Source organism: Pelodiscus sinensis, chromosome 1 (assembly GCF_052426305.1).
Source record: "Pelodiscus sinensis isolate ZL-2025 chromosome 1, ASM5242630v1, whole genome shotgun sequence".
NCBI lineage: Eukaryota > Metazoa > Chordata > Testudines > Trionychidae > Pelodiscus > Pelodiscus sinensis.
The window spans coordinates 122,583,111-122,607,358 of record NC_143052.1 but is presented as its reverse complement, the minus strand read 5'-3'; the positions used below and the strand labels follow the sequence as shown (position 1 = coordinate 122,607,358).

General features: G+C 44.3%; 1 protein-coding gene across 5 annotated transcripts in view; it reads left to right on the top strand.

The window, feature by feature from the left end:
* PACSIN2 (protein kinase C and casein kinase substrate in neurons 2) overlaps window positions 1-24,248 on the top strand; it is a 118,054-nt gene that overhangs the window by 22,080 nt on the left and 71,726 nt on the right. For all 5 annotated transcript variants that reach the window (XM_075899269.2, XM_075899278.2, XM_089769945.1 and 2 more), the window contains one exon: window positions 21,566-21,687. In XM_075899269.2, coding sequence (XP_075755384.1) covers window positions 21,628-21,687 — 60 coding nt within the window. In that variant the 5' untranslated portion in view covers window positions 21,566-21,627. Of the gene's footprint in view, window positions 1-21,565; window positions 21,688-24,248 lie in introns of those variants that run through there.

Below are 24,248 nucleotides of genomic sequence, written 5' to 3'. Positions count from 1 at the left end.
AACAACTGTTATGATTTTTCCAGTTCCCTCTAATATAGTCTTGCTATATTTTCTTTCTTGCAATTAGGGAAGCAGACAGTTACTTTGCCAAGATTACAGTAAATGCTATTTCATGCCTTTTTGCTAGGGAATACATAAAATTCATATCTCCTTCTTATTCTACCGTCTTTACTACTTACCTGCTCACCCCAAATCCAAAAACTTAATCTTCAAGGGGCTAACAGCGTAACTCTATCATGCTTCCAACTACCATTTCGTTTTGTGCAAGTCATATTGCTACTTTCAAGTCTGAGTTTCCTACATGGCAAAAAGGGGTTAAAGCACTGAGCAAACAGATTTTAATACTTAGCCTTAATAAATGTAAGATGTCCACAAACTTTGACAAAAATCTTACAGTCCTTTCTGTTACTACAATGAATCACAGTTCAGCTTTTTCTCAGCCTTGTTTTAATTTATAGTAGGTGAAGGGGGACAAAGATTATACAATGATACTCTTCCAGGTTTCTATATTTTTGTAACTTAATATGTATAAACAAGAATAAATTCTGTAAAGATTTAAAATGTAGCATGTCTTATTTATACTTAGCAACATTTTCAATAATAGTTTCTATATGCACTGTTAAAATAACTCTGCTACTGAGAAGTTTAATATTTGGGACACCAAATTAATTAAACCATTTTCAATCTCAATTGACTGAAAGATTTACTGACAATTAAATGCTTTTTCAAAGGTAACTTGCATATGGAAATAGTCTTGTGCTCCTTTTTTGAGATATTCAGATCATAGATGTTTCAGACAAGAGATTTAGCCTCAGTAACTGAGTTTTAAGTGAAAGAAGCCTCTGATAAACATTACACACCCCTGCTCCTTTAGTTATGGTACAGAAACTCCTATTGTCCCTGAGCTCTCAGAGTACTTCTTCAGCAACCCCCCCCCCCCCAAAAAAAAACCCTGTTAATTTTTAAAGCAAATAAGCAGTTAAAAAGACCCCAAACTTAAAAGCCTCCAGAATATTTTAATAAAAAATTAAAATTCTGTGCAGATCACCTTTGAAAGAGCTTCTATAGTGCAACATTCTGTATAATTTTTCAGTCTTGTCTATCACCAGACAAGGATTAACACATTCATATTGCATCATATTTTTTCATGGCTAATTTTGGATGTTAAAGGGGCCATTGCTCAAATGAAAGTATGGGGTATGACATCTAGACAGACAGTAGTCCTGTCTAACTCTTCATGCTCATGCACACATTGTATTAAGTGCTTATATGAATACAGTATGTGAACACTCCCACCCTTCTATTTAACTGTCAGTATAGAAAGTGCAAGTATTCTATAAAGATTTAATATAAGCTGGAATGACTGGTGTTCTGGTGAATGTTCAGGTTTTCGGGGGTGGTGAAGGTAGAAGAGGTAAAGGAGAAACTAATCAGCTCTAATCACCATTATTGTTATTGAGAGATTTGTCTATTTGTAAGCTCCCTACTTTTACTCAACTAAATTTCTGAATAACTAAAAAAATTATAGAACAAACAGAAATATTCCTAACTATCCTTAAAGGAATAAAGACAGGAAATAGCTACAATTTCAAATTACAGGCAGTCCCCAGGTTACATGGATCCGACTTGCATCGGATCCCTACTTACAAACGGGTGAGGCAACCCCGCACTAGCTGCTTCCCCCCCAGCAGACCAGGGAGACGCAGAGCAGCTTTTCTCAGCAGACACCTCAGCTTGAGAATAAAGGACTGAGGGAAGTGAGGTGTGGGAGAATAAAACTGAGCTCTGGAGAAATGTTTGGCTAGAGTTTCCCCTACAATATGTACCAGATCCGACTTACATACAAATTCAACTTAAGAACAAACCTACAGTCTCTATCTTGTATGTAACCCGGGGACTGCCTGTACTATTGGTTGGTTCACTTTACTGCATCTCACTCTAGTCAAATGTTTATTTTCTCTTCTTTTTAGCTCTTTTGCACTAGTTGCAATATTGGCATTTTAAAAATGGTCAGTTTGGACATTACATGGCAGGGAGTCTTGTAACAGTCTTAGTTTAAAAACGTAGATTCAAAATACTGAGGGTTTTTTTTTTAACATTTAAATATCTGTTTTTATGGTTCCTATTGCAGCAGCAGAGTTGCAGTCAGGGTGGAAGGTAGGGATATCACAGGTGAACTGGTAAGCATCACCCTTACTAGATATTGCTTACTGGTTAACTGGCAGCCTGACGTGGGCTGGGTGCACTCCAGCCCAGCTGATCCTGCCATGAGTGGAGGGTGTGCGGGATCCTGTTTAAGCAATTAACTGGTTAAACATTGTATTTTGCACATTAACTGATTATACTGGATATTACATCACTGGTGGAAGGGCAAATGCTTATCAGATAGTCGACTAGGGGCTTTCCCCCTCCCTTGCTGCCTCTATTAGAGGCAGCAAGGGGGGAAGAAGAGGGAGTACTTCAAAGTGGCAGTGCTGCATGGACCCTGGAGCCAGGCTCCACATGGCGCTGACACTGAAAACGCTGTGTGGAGCCCGGGATCAGCTGGAGACTCCTCTGCTGATCCCGGGCTCTGTGTAGCACTGACGCTTTGAAACACCATGGGGAGCCTGATGCCGGACTCCCTGCAGTGTTCCAAAGCAGCAGTGCTGCACAGAGCCCGGGATCAGTGGGGGAGTCCCAGGATGCTGCCATTTTGAAATGCCACAAGGAGCCTAACGCTGGGCTCCATGTAGTGCTTTTGCCTTTGAAGTGTAGCAACAGCTCTAGGGCTGTTGCTACACTTCAAAGGCAGAGGCGCCCTATCGAGTAATCGAATAGTTGATGCAAACCTCAATGACTGCCTTATAAAAGGGTGGTCACGCGAGGGAACCATCTCCATGATATGCAAGACCAAGTATCTATTTGGTCGTCTTGGCCCTCTTATCAATGAGCAAAAATCTATTCTACAACCAGTGCAGGACATAATTTATTTGCGCTCCCCTAGACTCAGTTTCAACCTGAGCCTACTTACCTCAGCAGCTCTTCAAAGCCTTTCAAGATCTCATAGGGTATGTCTACACTACAGCACTAATTTGAACTAAGCTAATTAGTTAATTCGAACTAAGCTAATTTGAATTAGCGCATCTAGACTTAAAAACTAGTTCGAATTAGCGTTTTGCTAATTCGAACTAGCATGTCCTCACTGAGTGGACCCTGAACTGAGGTTAAGGATGGCCGGAAGCAGTGCTGGCAGGGCATCAGATGAGGACTTAGAGCGTGGAGCTGCTGTCTCAGGCTAGCTGAGGGCTATGCTTACAGGGACCCGACCCCCACCCCGGACAGACAGTTCTCAGGGGTTCCCCGCTTGCAAAGCAGTCCTGGCTTGGAGTGCCCTGAGTGCCCACACTCGGCACATCACAGCACTCGGCCATCAGCCTGGCTGCACTTGCTGCAGGCTGCCATCCGGAGGGGGGGGGTCACACACCCAGTCACAAAAAGATTCCTTAAAGGTCTTCAGAACTTATACCCATCTCATAGGGCTCCATTACCCTCATGTGACTTGAACCTCGTTCTAAACTGCTTGACCAGAGCTCCCTTTGAACTTATGGCCACCATTTCACTCCCCTTGCTTTTTATGAAGGTCTCCTTTCTAATCACCATCACCTCCGTAAGAAGAGTCCGTGAGCTTGGGGCCCTCATTGCGGACTCCCCATATGATTTTTACAAAGGACAGAATTCGATCGAGACTACCTTCCTTTCTGCCAAAAATGTTCAGAAGCTTCAGGAGGTAGTGGAGTTAATCTGTCGAAAAAAACAACACAGTGCTACCAGACCATTTGTTGCCAAAAATGTGTACTTCATTTCACATTAATGAACCCATTGTGTTGCCTACCTTCTTCTAGGGATGTGAATGACTAGTCGACTATCTAATAGGCAAATGCTTATCAGATAGTTGACACTAATTGACTGGTCATTTCTTTTTATCAGAGGCAGGAAGGTGGCGGGGGGGGGGGGTGCTTCCAAAAAAAAAAAAAAGGGCAGCAGCACTGTATGGAGCCCGGGGCCAGACTGTGGGCTCCATGTGGCACTGCCACTTTGAAATGCTGCATGAAGCCCAGGGACTGCTTGAGTGCCCTGCTTGCTCCATGTTCCTGGCAGCACTTTTGCCTTTGAATTGTAGTAACAGCCCTGGGGCTGAAGCGCCCTAATTGAATAACTGACGCAAATTGTATCAACTGTTTGATTAGTCAATTAATCTAAATTTAAGATCCCTACCTTCTACCTGAAGCCCCATGCATCTCTTCCCTCGCCCCCTCCCCTCCCCCCAATATGCGATGCTGCACACATTGGACATTTAGCAGGCACTTGCCTTCATTTTAGAGAGAATACAAGCTGTCCACAAATCTCGGTGCCTTTTTATCTCTATCACAGAATGCTCTATCACAGAGTACACCAATTTCAGCCCAGTGCATTTCTAAGTGGTTATTGATTTGCATAATCAAATGCCATTCTCTTTGCAATAGACCCTTAATGAACCCATCACGGGCACATTCCACTCATGCTACTGTGGGTTCCATAGCCTTTTTGAACAGTGTCCCCCTCAAAGACGTTTACTATGTTGCCACATGGTCCTCCGATCACACTTTCGCTAGACTTTATGCAATTCTTCCTCAGCTAGCATCGGACTCAGCGGTGGCTATGGCAGTCTTGTCCTCCACTGCCAAACAATGACTCCGATTCCCACCGTTCAAGTTGAACACCGTAGTCACCAACAGTGGACCATCTACAGGAACATCACTCGAAGAAGAAAAGGGAGTTACTTCATTCAATAATGACTGTTTTTTGAGATGTGTCCCTGTGGGTGCTCCGCTACCCTCCCGGCCACCCCTCTATTCAGAGTCTTAGTTACTTGCATGTAGATGAGGAACTGAAAGGGGGGCGGGGAGGGTCGAGTCACATGTGTGAGGCACTAAGGCCGTGGTCACCAACCAGTAGATCGCGATCTACCGGTAGATCTCAGGGGCTCTAAGCGTAGCTCTTGAGCCCTCTCTGAACTGCACGCCTGCACAGTGTATTTACATTAGATTTCCTCATTTGAGGAGCAGCTACTCACCGAGCAACAGCACAGGTGAGTAGCTGCGAGGAATGGTGGGAATTTTTTTTTAAAGTTGCAGTATAAGGATTGGGGATAGCAAGTGATGGAGAGGAGGAGAATAGAGAGGGCAGGGCTTCAAGGAAGGGGCGGGGCGGTAGATCTTGGCTTGGTCTGTCATTTAAAAAGCGAACTTGGGTGTAAAAAGGTTGGCGACCACTGCACTAAGGAGTGAATGCTGTGAGGTGTCGTCTTGTGCATCCATGGCCCAGTGAGGGAAACTGATTTACTTTCTTTACCTGTAACTTTTTATTTTTTTTACATGTTTCTACCCTTTTGTTCCTTTTTTTTCTAAACTTTTTTCTGCAAACTGCAACTGAAAGGAAATAGTCACAGCTAATAAATAGGATATTGACTTCACTGAGAGTACTGGAACATGAAATTTCAGGGAACGGACTCTAGGTAGCGCTGCTCTTTGTTAACATTCTGACTTCAGAGAATTTCTAGAGGCTGCTGCCGTGGCCAACCCCGTGGCTCGCAAAGCTGCCCCCATGGCTTGTGAAGCTGCCCCGGTGAGCACAGGGAGACATTTTCAGGGGTGGAGGAGCCGTCCGGCGCAGCCATTAAAAATGGCATCTTCAAGATGGCATTGGCTGATGGGAGCCTGATGTGGCCAAAAAGCCTCTAAACATGTTTCTTAAAGAGGCAGACCTTTGGGGGGGGGGGGGGGGGGGGGGCTTGACCAAACGTGGCCGGGGGGCTCCTTTTAAAGGGGCAGGTTTGTTTTGTTTTTGTTTGTTTTTTTGCTTGACAACTCTTCCCCCTCCCCTGCCCCCGAAATCTTCACCTGTAACGGGTTGGCCACCCCTGCTCTACTGTAGTTGGCCTTTGTAAAGGTGTTCTTGTTCCTTAGTTGGCAAACACTTCAGCACAGTCTCTGTGAAGCTTTTCAAAGGCACAAACATAGAATCACTTAAAGACTTTTGAAACAAAGACTTGGAAAAAGTTAGGGTAATAACAACCCTACTATGTTACATCAGGTTCACCATGAAATGGCTTGTATTAAATTGTGCTTGAAGATGAAATATGAAGAAAAAAATTGAGTCATTAATTACGTTGATTTTAAACTGCTTCCTAGAAATGTTGTTTGTATATGATGATCAAATAAAATGGAAAATTGCATTGACTACTAATTAGTCAATTAATCAAAATTTAACATCCCTATCCCCCAGTACTTGATTGGTATGTATTGAGATGCATAGAACTAAAAAGTAATTGTATTTAGATTTTTGAAATTTTGCGGACTGACTATAGTGTCTTTTTGTACCCATAAACAAGAACATTTCTCACTTACTGTTTACATAGTCTTGACTCAATATGAAATGTTAAGGTACTTTGCATCATAGATTGTTCTGCAGTGGACTTCTTGAGGGCATTTCAGTAATGCTTTCATTAACTGCTGATTTGATCAGAAGCATTGATCAGGGAGTCAGGCTGCAGCACTGGATTTCCAGATATATTAAATCCCTGGAGTATGTTTGATATCTGCTTTTAAAAAAAAAAAAATACTTTAGCCGTATTATAAAAGGTTGTAACTTAGGTCTCAACTTCAGTTTAGTTTTCGTTCTGCTATTTACCTGACTGCTGTTTCCTCCACAATCAGAATCTGATTTTTGTACTACTACAGAAGTTATGTACAGCAGTTTTCTCAACCTTTCTTGGTACCAGAAACTGCTGCCTTCCTAAACTGTCAGGAAGATCTCAGGTACTGGTGCTGGTACGTAGACTTTGTTGAGAAACACTGGCTTAAAGGAATGGTGGGAGGGCAGTATTAATACTCTCAAATACCTTATTTGCCTGAAAGACACACTAGCACAGTGTTTCTCAAATGTGGCTACTGTGGTTGCATGTGTCTTCCAGGACAGCCACAGCTGGCTGGGTGAAGGGTGGGCAAAGTATTACAGCTCCAACCCGTGCTCTCACACATGCACATGCACCCATGCAATCCCATTGCTCTGTTTATTAGCAGGAGTTGGTTCTGCCCCCCTCCCCTTCCTTTGGAGACACGTAGGGCACAACAGTGACAGAGTATGTAGCTGGTGAGTTTTCCAGGGGGCAGTGGGGCTTAGGCTTTGGGTTTCAGCCCTGGAATGGTAGGCTGTGTCTGTGGGGTTTTGGGCTCCAGGCTCTGGATGCACAATGGCAGGCTTCAGACTTCAGCTGCACAGCTTTAGTTTCGAACCCTTGGAGTTCCCTGGACTTCAGGCTCCAACCTCCATCTGCCTCCCTCAGCCACTCCATCACCCCAGCCTCTTCTGCTTCCACTCTCCTCCCCTCACCACTCCCTCCCCTCTTCCCCCCCGGCAACCGGGCTCAATTTGTCCCCAGGGTTGCTGGTGCTGTCACAGTCTGTGAAAGGAATGCATGTACAATAAACTTTTGATAATCCGGCACCTTTAGGACCCAGGGGGTGCTGGATTGTCAGATATGCCAGACTATCAGAAGGGGGGGGGCTATGAAGGGTCTGGGGTGGGGTGGGATGCCATCCCAAACCCCTCATAGCCCCCCCCCCCCCGTTCAGATAGTCTGGCTCTGCCTCAGGCATCCCCGATTCAGCCGCTGCTGGTCAGTTTCAGCAGCCGCTGAATGTGGGACGCCTGGGGCAGAGCAGCTGGAGTGCTGCGGGGTTGGTCCCGCAGCCCGGAGGGGCAGCACTACGGGACTAACCCGGCAGCACCCTAGCTGCTCTGCCCCCGGCTTCCCCGAGTCAGCTGCTGGTCAGTTTCAGCAGTGGCTGAATGGGGGAAGCCGGACGCAGAGCAGCTCCAATTGTTTGGCAGCCAGAGCACTTCCGGGTTCCTGATGGTGCTGGATCATCAGGAGTGCTGGAGCATTGGATTCCGGACCAATAGAGTTTTACTGTATGTTGATTAATATCACTTCTCTCAACTGATTTACTAGCAAGAAGTAGTTAAATTACAATGCTTTGAGGGTGTACTTATGCCTAGTTATCTGTTTTAGTTCTCTTACAGCTAATATTTTAGGAAAAAAGTGAGAGTAGCCAGCAGCAGGAGTTGTGGTTCAGCTAATGAGTCTGAATTTTGCAGACTGCACTGCATCCATTTGTTATGTAAATGGAATTGCCATCATTCAGTCATGGAAATTAATTGTCCATAAAATATCAACCTATCTCCTAAAATAGCTAAAGCTACTACATCTAGGCCAGTTGTATCAAGCAGCACTGTAACTGTATATAAATATGCATGTTTGAGTTTTCTTTTTATGTGCCAGAAATATCACTTGTGCTACAAAGTGAGGAAAATTGGGCTCATTTGCTATATCTACAGTGCTATAAACCTTCATGTGTTTGTTTCTAAATAGCTCTAACTGCATAGAAAACTATGTAGATCTCTCTTAGCAATTTAATGTACAACATATGTCTTGTCATAATTTGTTAGCTAAAATAAAACTGTCTCTGCAAAATAAGTACTGAGGCTTATGTTTTCATGAAATTTATTGTGTTATAGAATTAGAGGGTAGTGCAATTAAACCACTTCATAGTAGGCTTTTTTCAACTGGTCATGGATGAATAGGAAGGGATTAACGGTGAAGCTAATGAGTGGGAATTGTTGCCATGAAGGATGTGCAGAGATAAGGAAAAGGAACAGGATGAGGATGGGGAAGAAAGATAGAAGGCATGGTGATTATAGAGGCAGTACTTTTTTTTTTTTTTTTTTTTTTTCTTGCTCAATGATCTGACAATATGGTAAAGGTTGAACCTCTCTAGTCTTGAGGTCACCCTGGAGACCTCACCCATGTCAAACCAGAGAATTTGCCAAAGCGCAGAAGGTCATTGTCTGGCTATCATTACTAACCCTTCCACTGCTTTCTAGGGATGTAAAAGTGTAAACGTGTAAAGGGTTAACTGATGAGTCATGGTTACACGCAGCCCCCGCCCTCCCTTCCTCCCTCCCTCCCCATGCAGCTGCAACAAAGGAGGCAGAGGTCCTACAGACAACAGTTTCGTGTCTATATATTTGAGAGTGAATCACTTTGTCCATTTGTTCAAGAATGCTTCCTAAACATTAAGAACTAGGACTACCACATTTTGATATGCAGCTTCCTCTTACCCTAACTTAAGCCAAGGTCAGGGTTTGGTTGTGTCCCTCTTCCCCCAAACATGGAGCCTGCCTCCCCTCGGGAGCAGCCTCCAGAGTCTGCAGGCTGCTGGGGAGCACCTGGAGTCTGGCCTCTGCCCAGATATGCGTCAGGGGTCAGCTGCAGGAGGGAGCAACTCCCAGAGCTTACCCCTTCCCTGGGATACTATCAGGGTTGGGGGGGGGGGGGGGGAGGTTGAGCTTTGTCCCCTCCAAAGACCAACTGCAGGGAGGGCACTCCCCAGATCCTCACTCCCCACCCCCAGACAACCTGCAGACTTGGGGGGAAGGCAGATGGAGGAGGCAGCAGCCTCTGAAGCCTGGTCCCCACCCGCAAACAGACTGCAGGGAAGGGCAGTTGGGGGAGGACCGCTGTAAGGGGAGTGCTGCTCTGGCTCCATGGGAGGAGTTGTTGCTGGAGCAGCACCACTCTTGCCGCCGCCCAGTAAGCAGCCCCTGACCTGAGTCCTGCACTTTCACTTGCCTTGGCTTCAGCAGCTCCTTTCGCTCCCCTGCGCTCAACTGCCACCTCACAACCCTCTGCCCTAAGCCACCTACTCCTTTCCCCTTCTCACTTCTGAACACTCTTTATTTTAGAAAAATATAATAGTTGAAATAGCACATGTATATTTTTCAGTTTTCCATAAAGACCATTCCGTCATTTACACACCCGAGCAATGCCGAGTACATCTGCTATTTCACTATACACAGCCGAGTTCGTTTCCTGAGCATTGTGTATCCAGGACACAGAATGAGGAAAAAACTACCGATCATATGATTAGACTATGTTAAAGCATCAACATAAGGGGCTGAATTTCACTTACATAGGTAACCTTTATTCTGGTACTTTCTAACTTTTTTGAGTGCTTGACTTTTGCATAACAACGGCCATACTGGGTCAGACCAAAGGTCCATCTAGCCTAGTAGCCTGTCTGCTGACAGTGGCCAGCACCAGGTGCCGTAGAGAGGGTGGACCAAAGACAGTGATCAAGCGATTTGTCTCCTGCCATTCTTCTCCAGCTTCTGACACAGGCCAGGGACACCATTTCTATCCCCTGGCTAATAGCCTTTTATGGATCTAACCTCCATGAAATTATCTAGCTTCTCTTTAAACTGTTATAGTCCTAGCCTTCACAGCCTCCTCTGGCAAGGAGTTCCACAGGTTGACTACACACTGTGTGTGAAGAAGAACTTTCTTTTATTAGTTTTAAACTTGCTACCCATTAACTTCATTTGGTGTCCTCTAGTTCTTCTATTATGGGAACTAATAAATAACTTTTCTTTATTCGCCCTCTCCACACCACTCATGATTTTATATACCTCTATCGTATCCCCCCTCAGTCTCCTCTTTTCTAAGCTGAGAAGTCCCAGTCTCTTTAGCCTCTCTTCATATGGGACCCGTTCAAAACCCCTAATCATTAATGTATTTGTAATATAGGGTTTTTTGGATGTAAGTTTAAAAAAAACAAACCAAACCCTGAAGAGCTCACTTCCATCATGTTAATTCCCCCCTCCAGTGGATCATTTAGATTTACTGTACAGGCCTCTATTTCAGTTATAAGAGTAACTGATATCGGTAGCACACACTTTTATCCTCTGGGGACTAGCAACAAGACGGGGATGACACACAATATGCCAGTGGGTTTCACAATTGTTAGCTAGACAACAAAGGAATGTTGAAACTTGGAATCTTGGTTCTATTTCCAGGTTCTGGAACAGAATGTGCTATATTGGGGTTAGATCTTTTCTTGCCCTTTCCACTCCAAATGCGCGCGCTCTTCCCCCTAAAATGTACTCCCGGCAGCTTACCTCTGTGTCCCATCTTCCTGCCCTATTCTTCAGTCCTCCCTTGGCTTATTCTTCTGAATTCCAGCCATGTCACCACCTCCTTCTGTGTACCAGAAGGGAAGCATAGGGAGTGCAGGAGAGATGGTCTCCCTACACTTAATTCCTGCTCCTTTTGCCACAGAGGCCCTTCATTTCTAGAAGCTCCAGGATTGGATCATGCCTATCACACACATTATCTTCTGATAATTTAGCTTATAAGGTCTAACAAGCCTACATACTGCTTCCTCCCCAACCTCAAAGGCCTATAATCTAGACAAATTTGGATGGATTTTTGTTGAGAAGATCCCGTCTCTGCTTCTCTGTCCAGAATAGTTCCCCAACTCAACTGCCCTGCAAGGAGGAAATTTAGCTGGGTGAGCCATTTGACAGAGCTGTGTGTGTATGGATTTGATCCTTCATCCCTCAATGTGTCCGGTATCTAGAGACATCTTCATGCCTCAAGTATCTTCATGAAATCCCTGCCTTGAACTAGGAGCAAGAACACTGGATCCTGAAGGAAGTTTCAGAACCCACATCTACAGGAAAAACTTCAAGACCTCTCTAAAGAATGAGACAAACTCCCCCTTTTATGGTGGTAGATATGTGTATGGCTACAACTGTGGGCCTTCTTATGCCATTGCTCCTTACAGCTTAGAAGTGCTTGAGGTGAGAGAGCTGAATTAGACGTGGGAGAAGTAGTCAAGGAGCACGGAGTACAGAATTGAGATCTGTCCTCCCTTCTTCCAGAGGTTTTCTCAACAGCCTGCTGTTTGCTCAGACAGAGGTTGCTTCATTCTGTCCACAGCCCTATTCCCCTGCTTCCAGTACTTAGTCCCCAGATATGCTCAAGTTGGGAGCCTGATCCCTCCTAAGAGGCTTCGTTGTCGTCAGAGTGTCCCATTTTTCAAATTTAGCAGCATGTGCATGGATCTGGAATAGCAGTTTTTCTCCAGCAGTGTCCCCATGCTGTGCAGACTCAGTCTCCTCATCAAGGGGTGTACACAAGGATTTCAGTACTGGGCAAAAAGAAGTGGGTCCAGGGAATTATTGCTGGGAGTTCCTAACTGAAGAGGAAGCAAGAGGTTCTTCTTGTCACCCCTGTGGCAAAGGAAAACAAAAGGTTGGCTACAGTGTCTAGTCCCAGTCATCTGACTTGTTCTTTCCCAGGTTTTCCTAGGATGAAAATAATGCAAATACATTTATTCATGTCTGAATGATGTTGGGAGATCACTCATTGCCAACTATGGTCCTCTTCCAAGGGAGATATGAACTCTCAGATGGCTGAATAGGCCAATACTTGAAATTCTATAACTGAGGACAGATGTTTCCAGGAACAGCAGGAGGCTGTTGACCATGACTAGTAGCCAGTCTCTCCTTCCTCCTGTGCCTCTTCTCCTTCTCAGCTTGTCGGTGGACAAATTCAAAATGAAGGGAGCCATTGTGTAAGACTTCTCTCCATTTTAAGCAATCCTGGGCGAGTGTCTCCAGGTGTCAATGTCAATGTTGCACTTGATTAAGTTATCTTTTAGCAAGTCCTTATAATGTTTCTATTGTCCTCCCACATTACGGTATCCTTCTTTCAGCTGAGGAAACAGGACCTGTTTTGAGAGGCGATGGTCTAGCATCTGAACAATGTGACCAGTTCAGCAAAGCTTTTGATAGATCACCATTGTCTTGATACTGGTGGTCTCTCCCTCTTCCAGAATACTAATATTGGTGTGCCTGTCTTCCCATTTGATCTTCAAGATCTCGCGAAGGCAGTGTTGGCGACACCTCTCAAGGACTTTCAAGTGATGTCTGTAGTTTGCCTAGGTTTCAGACCCATACAGCAGTGTTGAGAGAATGACGGATTGATCAACAAGAAACGTGGTGTCTGTTTGAATGCTGTGATCTTTGGAAAAACCCAGTGTTATAAATGAGCAAAGGCTGCACTGGCACAGCTCAGGTGATGTTGGAGTTCTACATCAATATCTGCCTTGGATGAAAGATAACTTGCAAGGCAGACAAAATTATCAACATTTATTTGTCTGAATACTGGTGACACAATAGCACAGAGGTGGGCAACCCTTCTCAAGTGGCATGCCAAGATTTAACCCTCCTGCCCTGGGCCGTGCCGCGCCTCACACCCCATGGATCACCTGGGCCAATGCAAACCAGATTGCTTCACCCCTCCCACCCCATTCCTGTGCCCCCAGCGTGCATGCTAGCAGGGCAGCAGCACTGGGACTTGCAGCCTCCCCCCGGCAGCAGCAGTGGGGTGAGGCAAAAGAGTCCGTTCCTTGCTTGGCCCAGCCCTTTGCCAGGGCTCACCCCTCAATTTCAGGCTGTGGCTCTGGGACTGAGGTGGGCAGAGCCTGGGGCTGCTCGGGGCTGGTTCCAGCCTGGCCAGGCACAGCCGGGTGCTGGGGGAGGGGCTCTCTGCCCCCGCACACAACCCATGGGGTGCAGTGCGCTGCAGCCTGGGCCTCGGCATCCCACGTGACTGACTGCCCAATCCTGATCTGAGGAGCAGCCCCAGCTCTGACCCCTCCCCTACCAGAGCAGGAGGCAGAGCCTGTAGCATGGGGGGGGGGGGGAGAAGAAGGTTAACCCCATAGCTCTCAGGAGTGGGCTGCCCCAGCCCCACGCCATACACCTATCCTGCCCTGTCCTCCCTTCCAGCTGGAAGCCAAAGCTGGTACTGCAGCTGCATGGCAGTCCTGAGGCTCGCAGGGCTGAATTCCCACCCTGTGTGCCACAGAAAATTGGCCCCCGTGCCACAGGTTGCTGACTGCTGCCATAGCAGAATTTCTGGAAGTTGCCTGGATCCATCACTCTCAGCTCTCAGTATCCAGTGATCTGTTGCATGCTATCTCCTTGCTGGTCATTCCCTACTATGATGACATGCCACCACTCTTTCCATTGCCAATTTCTTGAGGTTATTTACAGCTCTATGCTTGATGTGATTAAAACACATAAGTTTACCCTTGTTGATTTCTGACAAACTTGCTACAGCCAGGCTGCGTCTAGACTGGCAAGTTTTTCCGCAAAAGCAGTTGCTTTTGCGGAAAAACTTGCCAGCTGTCTACACTGGCCGCTTGAATTTGCGCAAGAACACGGACTATCTAAAGTAAGATTGTTAGTGTTCTTGCACAAATAATATGCTGCTCCGCTCAGGAAAAAGCCGTCTTGCGCAAATGCTTTTGTGCAAGAGGGCCAGTGTAGACAGCTAAAAACTGTTTTGTGCAAAAATGCCCCAATGGCGAAAATGGCGATCGGGGCTTTCTTGTGCAAAACTGTGTCTAGATTGGCATGGACGCTTTTGCGCAAAAGCACTTTTTGCGGAAAAGCGTCCGTGCCAATCTAGATGCTCTTTTCCGCAAATGCTTTTAGCGGAAAAACTTTACTGTTAAAAGCATTTGCGGAAAATCATGTCAGTTTAGACGTAGCCCCGATGTTTTTAGCAAAATCATTTGTTTTTTCCATTGAGGAATAGTCAAAAGTCTTTACAGCACCAATCAAAGGCTTCAGTTTTCTTGTTAGCATCATTCATTTCCCATGATTTACATCCTTATGTTGCCATGGAAAAATAAGCTTTTCACTACTGAACCTTCAAATATTTGGAGATGCCACAGTTTCCCCAAAGTTACATAAGGGAACATCTGGCTGAAGGAGCCATTTTTTAGTCTTTCAGTTTCTCTGAAACCACTACATTTTTCCTTTTATATTGCAATTCATTGGCTATGTCAAAAAGGCTGAACTACTCAGGAAATCCAGAAAAAAGAAGGGGTTTTCAGTATGAGTGTTCTGTTGCTTGACCTTTCTAAGAGAGAAGTATAAATCTACATATTACAGGCACAAGAGACCCTTAGTATCTTCAGGACAACTTTCAGATTTGGGACAGGCACCACAGGAGGGTGAGCAGCAAGACTTTCTATTGTTTAAATCCATGCCTAAGAAGGCAAGTTTATTTATGCTATAAAATTACACTGGTATAACTACATTCCTCAGGGATTTGACACATACATATCCCTGAGCAACACAGTTATAGTGAGCTTAACTCCAGGGTCAACAGGAAGGCTTCTTTTATGGAGGTGGAATAACTTCACCGACAGGAGAAGCACTACCATTGGCATAATGGTGTCTTTACTGAAATGTTGCAGCATTTTCAGTATAGACCTGCTCTAAGAAAGATAAAGGAGATGCTGTATCAGAAGAGCAGCAACACAGATCAAAAGTATTGTTCCTCAGGATCCCAAATTGAATTTTATATCTGACTCAGTATGGCCTTGACAGATGTGATCCAGGAAGGAAAGGGACTCCACCGGGAAACCGGAGAAATTAAACAAGCTAGCAAAAAAATGATAGTTTGCAGCAGTTTCAAAGCAGTACTGTGTATGTAGGCATATAGTAAACATTCCACTACCCCAATATAAGTTAGGTCTGTCTTGGTGGTCAGGAAGCAAGTCCTGTAAGTGAAAGACCAAAAGCCTGAAAGCAGTGGAAGAAAGGTTTGTACTTTTGTGTGTTTTGAAAGATGGGCAATGTAAAATTGAATGTTGAAGCCAAATTAAGTGTAAAGCAGAAATCAGGGCAAGGGATTGGTAATTGTCAGTTATAGCTATAGTTGGGACACTGCAAGTCACTACAAAGAAAATAACACGGGCACAACCAAGGTAGTCTGATGTAAAGGCAACTACCGAATAGAAGATGGATGCTGAGTGCAGAGACCAGACAAGGCTGGGCTTTATGTATGAACAAGCAATGGAATGGAGTGAATGGCGATGCTGTACAGCTCTCTGATTGCGCAGATCCTTCAGGCTGAAAGAATCCCTGTTAGATGTCTTAGGAAGAGAGCATATCCTGAAATCTCTAGAGGATTTGAGAATTTTCATCCCTGATAGCCAGACAGATCTAGCAGGTGAAGTTCCAGAAAAGGATTCTGGGGCTAGCACCTTCCTGTGAGCTGACTTGGATTTTTAACTTGTGAAATGTATGGAGGTCCCTCTTCTCTCCCCCCCCCCCCCCTTTTTGGTGGATAACCAGGCACACTTGATGAAAAGTTGATTCTGCATAGATAGTCAGACTCTTCCCTTTTGGTATTCTTGATTGACGGAATAAAAACTGGGCATAAAATACTTTAACTCTTTTTGTGGTTAATACACTTAAAAGTATGAGACACGAATTGTAGACTTTTCTCTTGTGCAAACCTTTGAATTGGTTTGTGAGGGGAGAGAACCAAACCCTAAAGAGAAATGTGTTTTAAAGGACTGTCTGTTCTAGTAAATATATTTCAAGTGGCCAGCATGACTCATTGTTGCTTAATGTTGGTATGTCAGTATTTGGTTTATTTTTAAATAGTGCTGTACAATTAGAGTTTCTGTGCTAGTTGTTGCCATGACTTCATAATATTTCCCTTAATATGCTTGTTCATACTTTCTCATAGCATCGTATCTGGCATGTATAAACTTTACAATTAAACAGAATTTCCTCAATCATAGTTATTTTCATACTTTTGTGGGAAAAAGTGGATAGTTTTTGTTTTATGCAGTTTTATTTAAAAAACCACAAACACCTGTTCTCTGAATAGATTTAGGAAATATTGTTCTATTGCTGCCTTGATTTCTTCAGTTTTCCAGCTAATTTATCAACTGATGTTCCTAAAGTAAAATACTCTGAACTCTTTAAACTGGAGGTGAATTGATATTACATCATTACTACAGAACCTCTTTTCCAAATTTAACATTAGTGACCAGTAAAATAACTCTCTTAAGAAGCCTGTTTGCTGTGGATTTGAGGAAACCAAACAAACTCCCACACTCGCTGTATTAAGGTTTTATTTTAAAGAAATACTAACTAGGTAATGAAATGGAGTTAAATTTTAAAATAATGCCAAGCTGAAGTGGACTGGATTAGAATTCCTCTGGACCGTAACAAATTGGAGTACTGTTCAGTAATCCAAGAAGATAAAATTCAATGACAAAGTGCAAAGTACTACATATAAGAAGGAAAAATCAAATGCAAAGTAAGGAATTGGCTAGGTGGTAGTACTGTAGGAAAGGATCTGTGGCTCGCAGTGGGCTCACATTGAATGTAAACTAACACTTTGTTGCAATTGCATAGGGAGATATCTTTCTGGGTTTTATTATATGCATTTCATGTAAGAAAATGGAAGTAACTGTCCCATTCTACTCAGCTTTGGTGAGGCCTCAGTTTGAGTAGTGTGTCCAGTATTGGATGCCACATGTCAAAAAGATGTGGACAAATTTGAGCCAATACAGAGGATCGCTAGAAAAACGATGGGATTAGAAAACTTGACCTACGGAGGAAGGATTTTTTTTTTTTTAAAAAGAGGGGGATATTTACCTTGAGCAAAGATTGAAGGGGGATCTGGTAAACAGTCCTTAATATTTCTGAGGGATGTTATAAAGAGGGTAACAATTTCTTTTCCCAGTTTACTGAAGATAGGACAGGAAGTAATGGGCTTAATCTGGAGGAAGGAAAATTGAGGTTAGATATTAGGACATGTTTAAAAGATGAGTACTCAAGAGATGTTACCAGTCCTATTGCATGTAAACGATGGGTCTCTAGTTACGTATTAGGGGTGCATTTCTTTCAATAGTCGCACTGCCACATCAATTGATAGAACTTCAAGGGAATCAGAAGAGTCGCCATTTTAGTCTGTAATTTGAAAAACAAGTAGTCCTGTAGCACCTTAGATTTACTAATCTGTAAGGTGCCACAGGATGGCTACTTGTTGTTCAAAGGAATGTTGACTTTTTAAAATTGATATTTTCAGCTTAAGTGAACACTTGCGGAAAATAAGTTGACTTTTACCTGAAGGCACTGTTGTTCATCTTTTATATTGGCAGAATGATTTCTTCTAATCAATTTCTTTTTTAGGAAATGTTAGTTAAATACTTGTGCATGGTGTCTTACTAATTAGAAAAAATCTACTAATACTACCTATATTTTAGTGACATTGACTTATTTTGTGTGTATTTCATGAAAAAGTACCTTGTCAATACTTCTGGCTACAGAGGCAGTGGTTGATCATGCAACAATTACTTTAATTGTGATATTGGTCAAAGAGAATTTGCTAACAGCTAGTTATTAAATGTTTTAAAGAAATAGTACTGTTAAATTCAGTTGTCTAGTATCTTCCAAAGAAAACACCCTCTGTCCAGGGAACATACATCACACATTCCTTTCTCTTCAGCTGTTGTTTGTAGTGTGAAGGATCAGCAGTGTCATGAAACAGATATGGCGTACCTTTTTTAGATTTAGTGATTAGTATTTTTGTAAAACATAGTGTTATGCTAAGTGGTAAAAGAGCACATATTGTGATATGGTAAAACTTGTCACAGGGCAAAAGTGTCCAGGTCTTTCAGCTGCTAGGGGAATTAACAAATGGTTTTTTCTCTCTCTCTCTCTCTCTCTCTCTGTCTCTCTCTCTCTCTCAAGATTGCTTTTTGACACAGTACAGAGGTGGCCAACCAGTTAGATGAAGAACCAAAATAGCTGTGGCTAGAGTGCAAAGAGCCATGTATTATATAAAAATATATCTATCTAGATAGATATAGTACACAAAATGTAGTGATAAAAATATTACAGGACATTTTGGACAAAAACCAATAAAGTCACTAGTCACTTAAATTCACAGCCAGTCCATAGATCTTCAGAGAACTTGACAAGGAACAAACATCAAATTAAAAAAAAAGCATCCCCACCATGTATGTTCAATTTAACAGTACTGCCCTATTATGTCCTGTGAGTTTTTTAAAATTAAACTGAACTGAGAAGTAAATTGGCACAATTTGAAGTGCTTGTTTCATTCTAGCTTGTTGATCTCTGGTATGGTTTCCTCTTATTTTTTACTTATGAAGATTATAGCTTTTTTTATGGTTTTAAAAATTCAGGTCTGTCGCAGATTGCAAATATGAGAGGTTCAAAAACAATAAGGGAGAGACTCATATCTCAGAATAATTGTTTCAGCCTGGCAAACAATAGCCTTTGAATTTTCTTTAAAGAAACTGTGTAAACCAGGTACATGCTGATTCTTTTTTAGCCCTGGAATTTAAATACAGTAAACTTCCGATAATCCGGCACCTTTAGGACCCAGGGGGTGCCGGATTATCAGATATGCCAGACTATCAGAAGGGGGAGCCACCCCAGACCCCTCATAGCCCCCCGTCCGAAAGTCTGGCTCTGCCCCAGGCATCCCCGATTTAGCCGCTGCTGGTCAGTTTCAGCAGCAGCTGAATGGAGGAAGCCAGGGGCAGAGCAGCTGGGGTGCTGCTGGGTTGGTCCTGCAGCGCCGAGGGGCAGCGCTATGGGACCAACCCGGCAGCATCCCAGCTGTTCTGCCCCAGGTGTCCCAGAGTCAGCCACTTCTGAAACTGATCAGTGGCAGACTCCGGGAAGCCTGGGGCAGAGCTGCTCTGGGGTGTTTCTGGGTTGGTCTTGTAGCGCTGGCCCTCGGCGCTGCGGGACCAACCCGGCAGCACTCCGGCTGCTCTGCACCAGGCGTCCCCAAGAGCAGCTGGGGTGCTGCCGGGTTAATCCCGCAGCCCCGAGGGGCAGCACTACGGGACCAACCCAGCAGCACCCCAGCTGCTCTGCCCCCGGCTTGCCCGATTCAGCTGCTGGTCAGTTTCAGCAGCGGCTGAATCAGAGAAACTGGGCGCAGAGCAGCTCCATTTGTCCGGCTGCCCCGAACACTTCCGGGTTCCTGATGGTGCCTGACCATCAGGAATGCCGGAGCATTGGATGCCGAACTAATGGAGTTTTACTGTATGACATCTGTGTTGTCTGCCTTGTTCTACGTCCATGTAGACTTAGTTGTTTTTTAAGGTGCTTCAGCTCCCACCCCTCCCCAACTCAATGCCCCACCTCTCCCCCAGAGCCAGGCACCCTCAGCCCCCTGCTCTAACACCCCCCCTCTTCATTCCCCCAGAGTCAGGTGCCCCCCTCCCCTATTCTAACCCAATGCGCCCCCCCCCCCCGCCCTCTCCCCAGAGCCCAGCCCAGCACCGCCAACCCCCTCTCCCCTCGCTCTAACCCAATGCCTGGGTCCTGGAGCCGCCTCCGTCATGCACTTCTCCCTCCAGGTGCTGGGGCGCATACGCAGAAGTAGCAAAAGCTGCATTTCTTTAAGCCAGTGGTCTCCAGCCTTTTTAAGCATGGGATCACTTTTTGAATTTAAGTGCAATCCAGGATCCACCTCAAACCCAAATATCCTTGCCAGGCCTCCTTCCCAGCCTTTCTCCAAGGCCCCACCCCTGCTCACTCCATTCTCCCTCCCTCATCCTCATTCACTTTTATCAGGCTGGGGGTAGAGAGCTTGGGTGCGAGGGAGGGTGATGCGGTTTCTGATCTTGGGCTAAAGGATTTGGAGTGTGAGGGGTTCTGAGATGAGCTTGGGGAAGGAAGTTGAGGTGCAGGCTCTGGGAGGGAGTTTGGGTGCAGGGGGACTCAGGGCTAGAGCTGGAGTTTGGGGTGCAGGAGGGATTCAGGACTTGTGCCAGGGTTTGAAATGTAGGCTCCAGCTGGGCACCGTTTATCACAGGTGGCTGCTGGTGTGGTGGTGCAGGGAGCTAAAACAGTCTCACCCCTGCCCTGGCCCTGGCCCTGCACCACTCCCAAAAGCAGCCAGCAAACTCTCTCCATCCCTGGCCCCCCTCTGCCCTGTGGAGATGGGGTATAGGATGAAGGGAGGGGTACCCAGACATCAGCCACCCCCCGCTCCTCTTCCTCTGCCTTGCATAGTAAGCAAGAGACTCCCAGGGCTGGGAGGTAGCTCCAAGGCAGAGGACAGGAGCATCATGACAGTGCTGAGGGGCAGATGACGTGCCAGCGCTTGATAGCCTCCTGACCAAACCAGTCAGGATCACCTGTCAAAGGCTTCAAGATCTACCAGTAGATCAGGATCTACCGGTTGGTGACCACTGCTTTAAGCACAGAGCTGTAGGCTGGCTACCCCTGACATAGTACATACCAATTTTGGCCTAGAGGCATTAGGAAGTGTGTTAGATTGTACATCTTATCAGTAATATAAGAGGGAGATGTTTAGATTGTGAGATCATTGCAGCAGGCTTCCTGTATGTCTGTTTTGTACTACCTAACAGAGGTGTATTGAATGCTGTAATTTTTATCTTTACTTTTGTGGTGGTTTCTGGAAAAATAATTATGGGTGCACTAATAAAGGACAGCTTTTACACACAGGAAGATAGAAGATTTTTTGAACATTTATTAAACCAACTTCTGACTGGGATATTGGGCCTTACAGTGCCTGGAGAGTAGGAATTTCTATATCTACTTCTGCAAGTGTGTTCACTATCTAGATGGTTTTATTTGATTTCTTAAATAAAACAGTAATTAAGCCTATATTGATTTAGAGGGACAATGAAATTTTTCTTGTGACATTTAACTTTTTGACTAATAATTATGGCAGAAATGAATCATGAAAATCATAAATTTACAGGTAAATTTAATTTTTACTAATGTTTTTCTTTTTTCCTCCCTACAGATTTTGAAGATCTGGTGCTGGTAATAGAACACTGAACACTTGCAAGCTCTCCAAACACAGAAATGTCTGGATCATATGATGATTCTGTTGGAGTAGAGGTTTCTAGTGATAGCTTCTGGGAGGTAACCTGAACACTTTATTACACGCTATCCTGTTTGCATCTAAATCTCATTTCTACATATTACTGTGACTTCTGTGCACCAAGTTAAGCAACTGAAGACTGTAGCAGTGTACGAGAAATGTGTGGTTATTTTAAACTTCAAGGCTACTTCTGAAGACAGCAGTGACCTTTAATTTTTGGCCCAGTTCTGTCACGTTAAAAGTTTATAAAATGAAAATGTGGACACAACATCACAAACTCCATCCATTTTAGTAGGATATGGTATGCAATTGAACTGGTTAATCTTTCTGACCTTTAGGGATGTCTGTGTAAAATACTTCATTCTGTAGTTAGAGATTGATGAAAGCTAAAGAGTACAGGTTGGATCTCTATGGTCTGGCACTGTTGGGACCTAACTGGTCCCGAAGGAGGAAGTTTTCCAGACCAGGGAAGTTTGGCCCCTCTGCAAATGAACTCTGGGCTCTCCTGGGGTTTGTCAGATTGCTGGGCTCCCAGCTTTGAGGCCAGCCTGGCACTGGGGCTCTGCTGCAAGGGCTCTCTGGTCCAGGAGCATACGGGGTCCTGCTGGACCAGAGAGGTTCAGCCTGTGTACTTAAAAGGTATTGTCATTAGAATCATAGAACACTAGAACTGAAAGGGACCTCGAGAGGTCATCGAGTCCAGTCCCCTGTCCTCATGGCAGGACCCAGTACTGTCTAGACCAGGGATGTCCAAACTTTTTTCAAAGAGGGCCAGATTTGATGAAATGAACATGCGTGAGGGCCGACCATTTTGCCTGACATTCTTTGAACTATTAAAATTAAATGCAAATTAACTATTTTATGCAAAGTTTATTGCAAACGGCATACTTTTCATTTCGTCACATGGATGACAAATCTAAACAGGTGTTAAATCACTCTGCCTTTCATATCTGAAGGCCAGATGAAAAAAAAATCCAGGAAGCTGAAATATATGTCAGGAACATTGTAAAGTACATTACATATTATTGGTAATAAAGGTTGTCTGTCAACTTTTAAGTTCAAAAAATATGAACAGGAACATAACACCAAGTATACATGTTGTCCAAATATATTTATAACTGATTTAGACCAACTGACATTAACTGAGATTTTACAATGTATTCAATTGAAAAAAAAACTTGCCCGCACTAATGTGAAGGGTGAAACTGAGATCTGGACTGCAGCACGTAGGCTAGGTCTGGTTCAAAGGCAGTGGTTTTGATGCGCAAAATGTCACGCAGGTGAGAGTCACTTAGTCTTGTCCACACGTGTTTCTTGTTAAAGTTCATAGCAGAGAATGTCTTCTCACACATATATGTTGAGCCAAACAAGCTCAGCATTTTCTTAGCCAATGTTCGAATCTCTTGAAACCGGCTCTTATCCAGTTGGCGGTAAAAGTTCACAAGAGAGAGCTGTTGGTGACGACTGTGTAACTCGCTGTCACAATGCAGCTCAATGAGCTCGAGCTACAGCTGATCTGGAGCATCATTGGGGTCAACAGAGAATGGAGAGGAGAAAAGGCTGACCTCCTTTCAATAGCTGCAAAATCCTGAAAGCGCGGTTTAAACTCCCCAGCCAGAGATGCGATCTCTGCTGAATACCTGCTCGTTTGCGCACTGATATTGTCCTGTTTAAAACTGTTCATTATTTCCTGCAACGCTGAAAAATGTATGGTATTGGGCTGTGTTTGTGACAACTGCCTTATGAAAAGTTGCAGCTTTGTTCCAAAGGCTTTGAGGTGTGAATAAAGCTGGTTCACCGCTGCATCTTTCCCCTGAAGACTCGTGTTCAGTACATTTAGATGCTTTATGTCAACTAGAAACCCCAAATCAGCCAGCTGAATAGGATCAGATAGTTCTCGCATTGGTTGTCCCTTTGTTTCCAAGAATTCTCCGATTTCCTTTCTGAGAGAGTAGAAACGCTGCAGTGCAGACCCCTGACTGAGCTATCTTACATCGTTGTGATATAAAACATCTTCATATTCAGCCTGGATGTCCAGTAGAAACTGTTTAAACTGGCGGTGATACAGGGCTTTAGAGCGAATAAAATTAATAGTCTTTAGCACCGGTTTCATAACATGATCATATTTGAGATGTTTAGCACAGAGAACTTGTTGATGAATGATACAATGGAGTTTAATAGCTTTGCCTCCTTCTTCGATCACCTTGTTACAGATTAGGGTTGATAATCCACTTCGTTCACCAGCCATGGCAGGTGCTCCATCAGTAATAATCCCAGTAATTTTGTTCCAAGGCAGTTTCATGTCATCTATGGCAGAACTAACAGAAACAAATAAATCTTTTCCTCTTGTTTGGTCCGTAAGGCTCTGGAGGTCAAGTAGCTCTTCAGTCACATTCATTTCATCGTCCACCCCTCTCATAAAAATCAGCAACTGAGCTGTGTCAGGTCCGTGCTTTCATCACAGGGTATTGAAAAGAAGTCAAAATCCACTCCTTTGGACGTCAACTGTCTCTTAATATCTGATGAAATCTCTTCAATTCTCCGTGCTACAGTGTTACGAGCCAGGCAAATGTTGGCAAACTCTTGCTTCTTCTCGGGACAG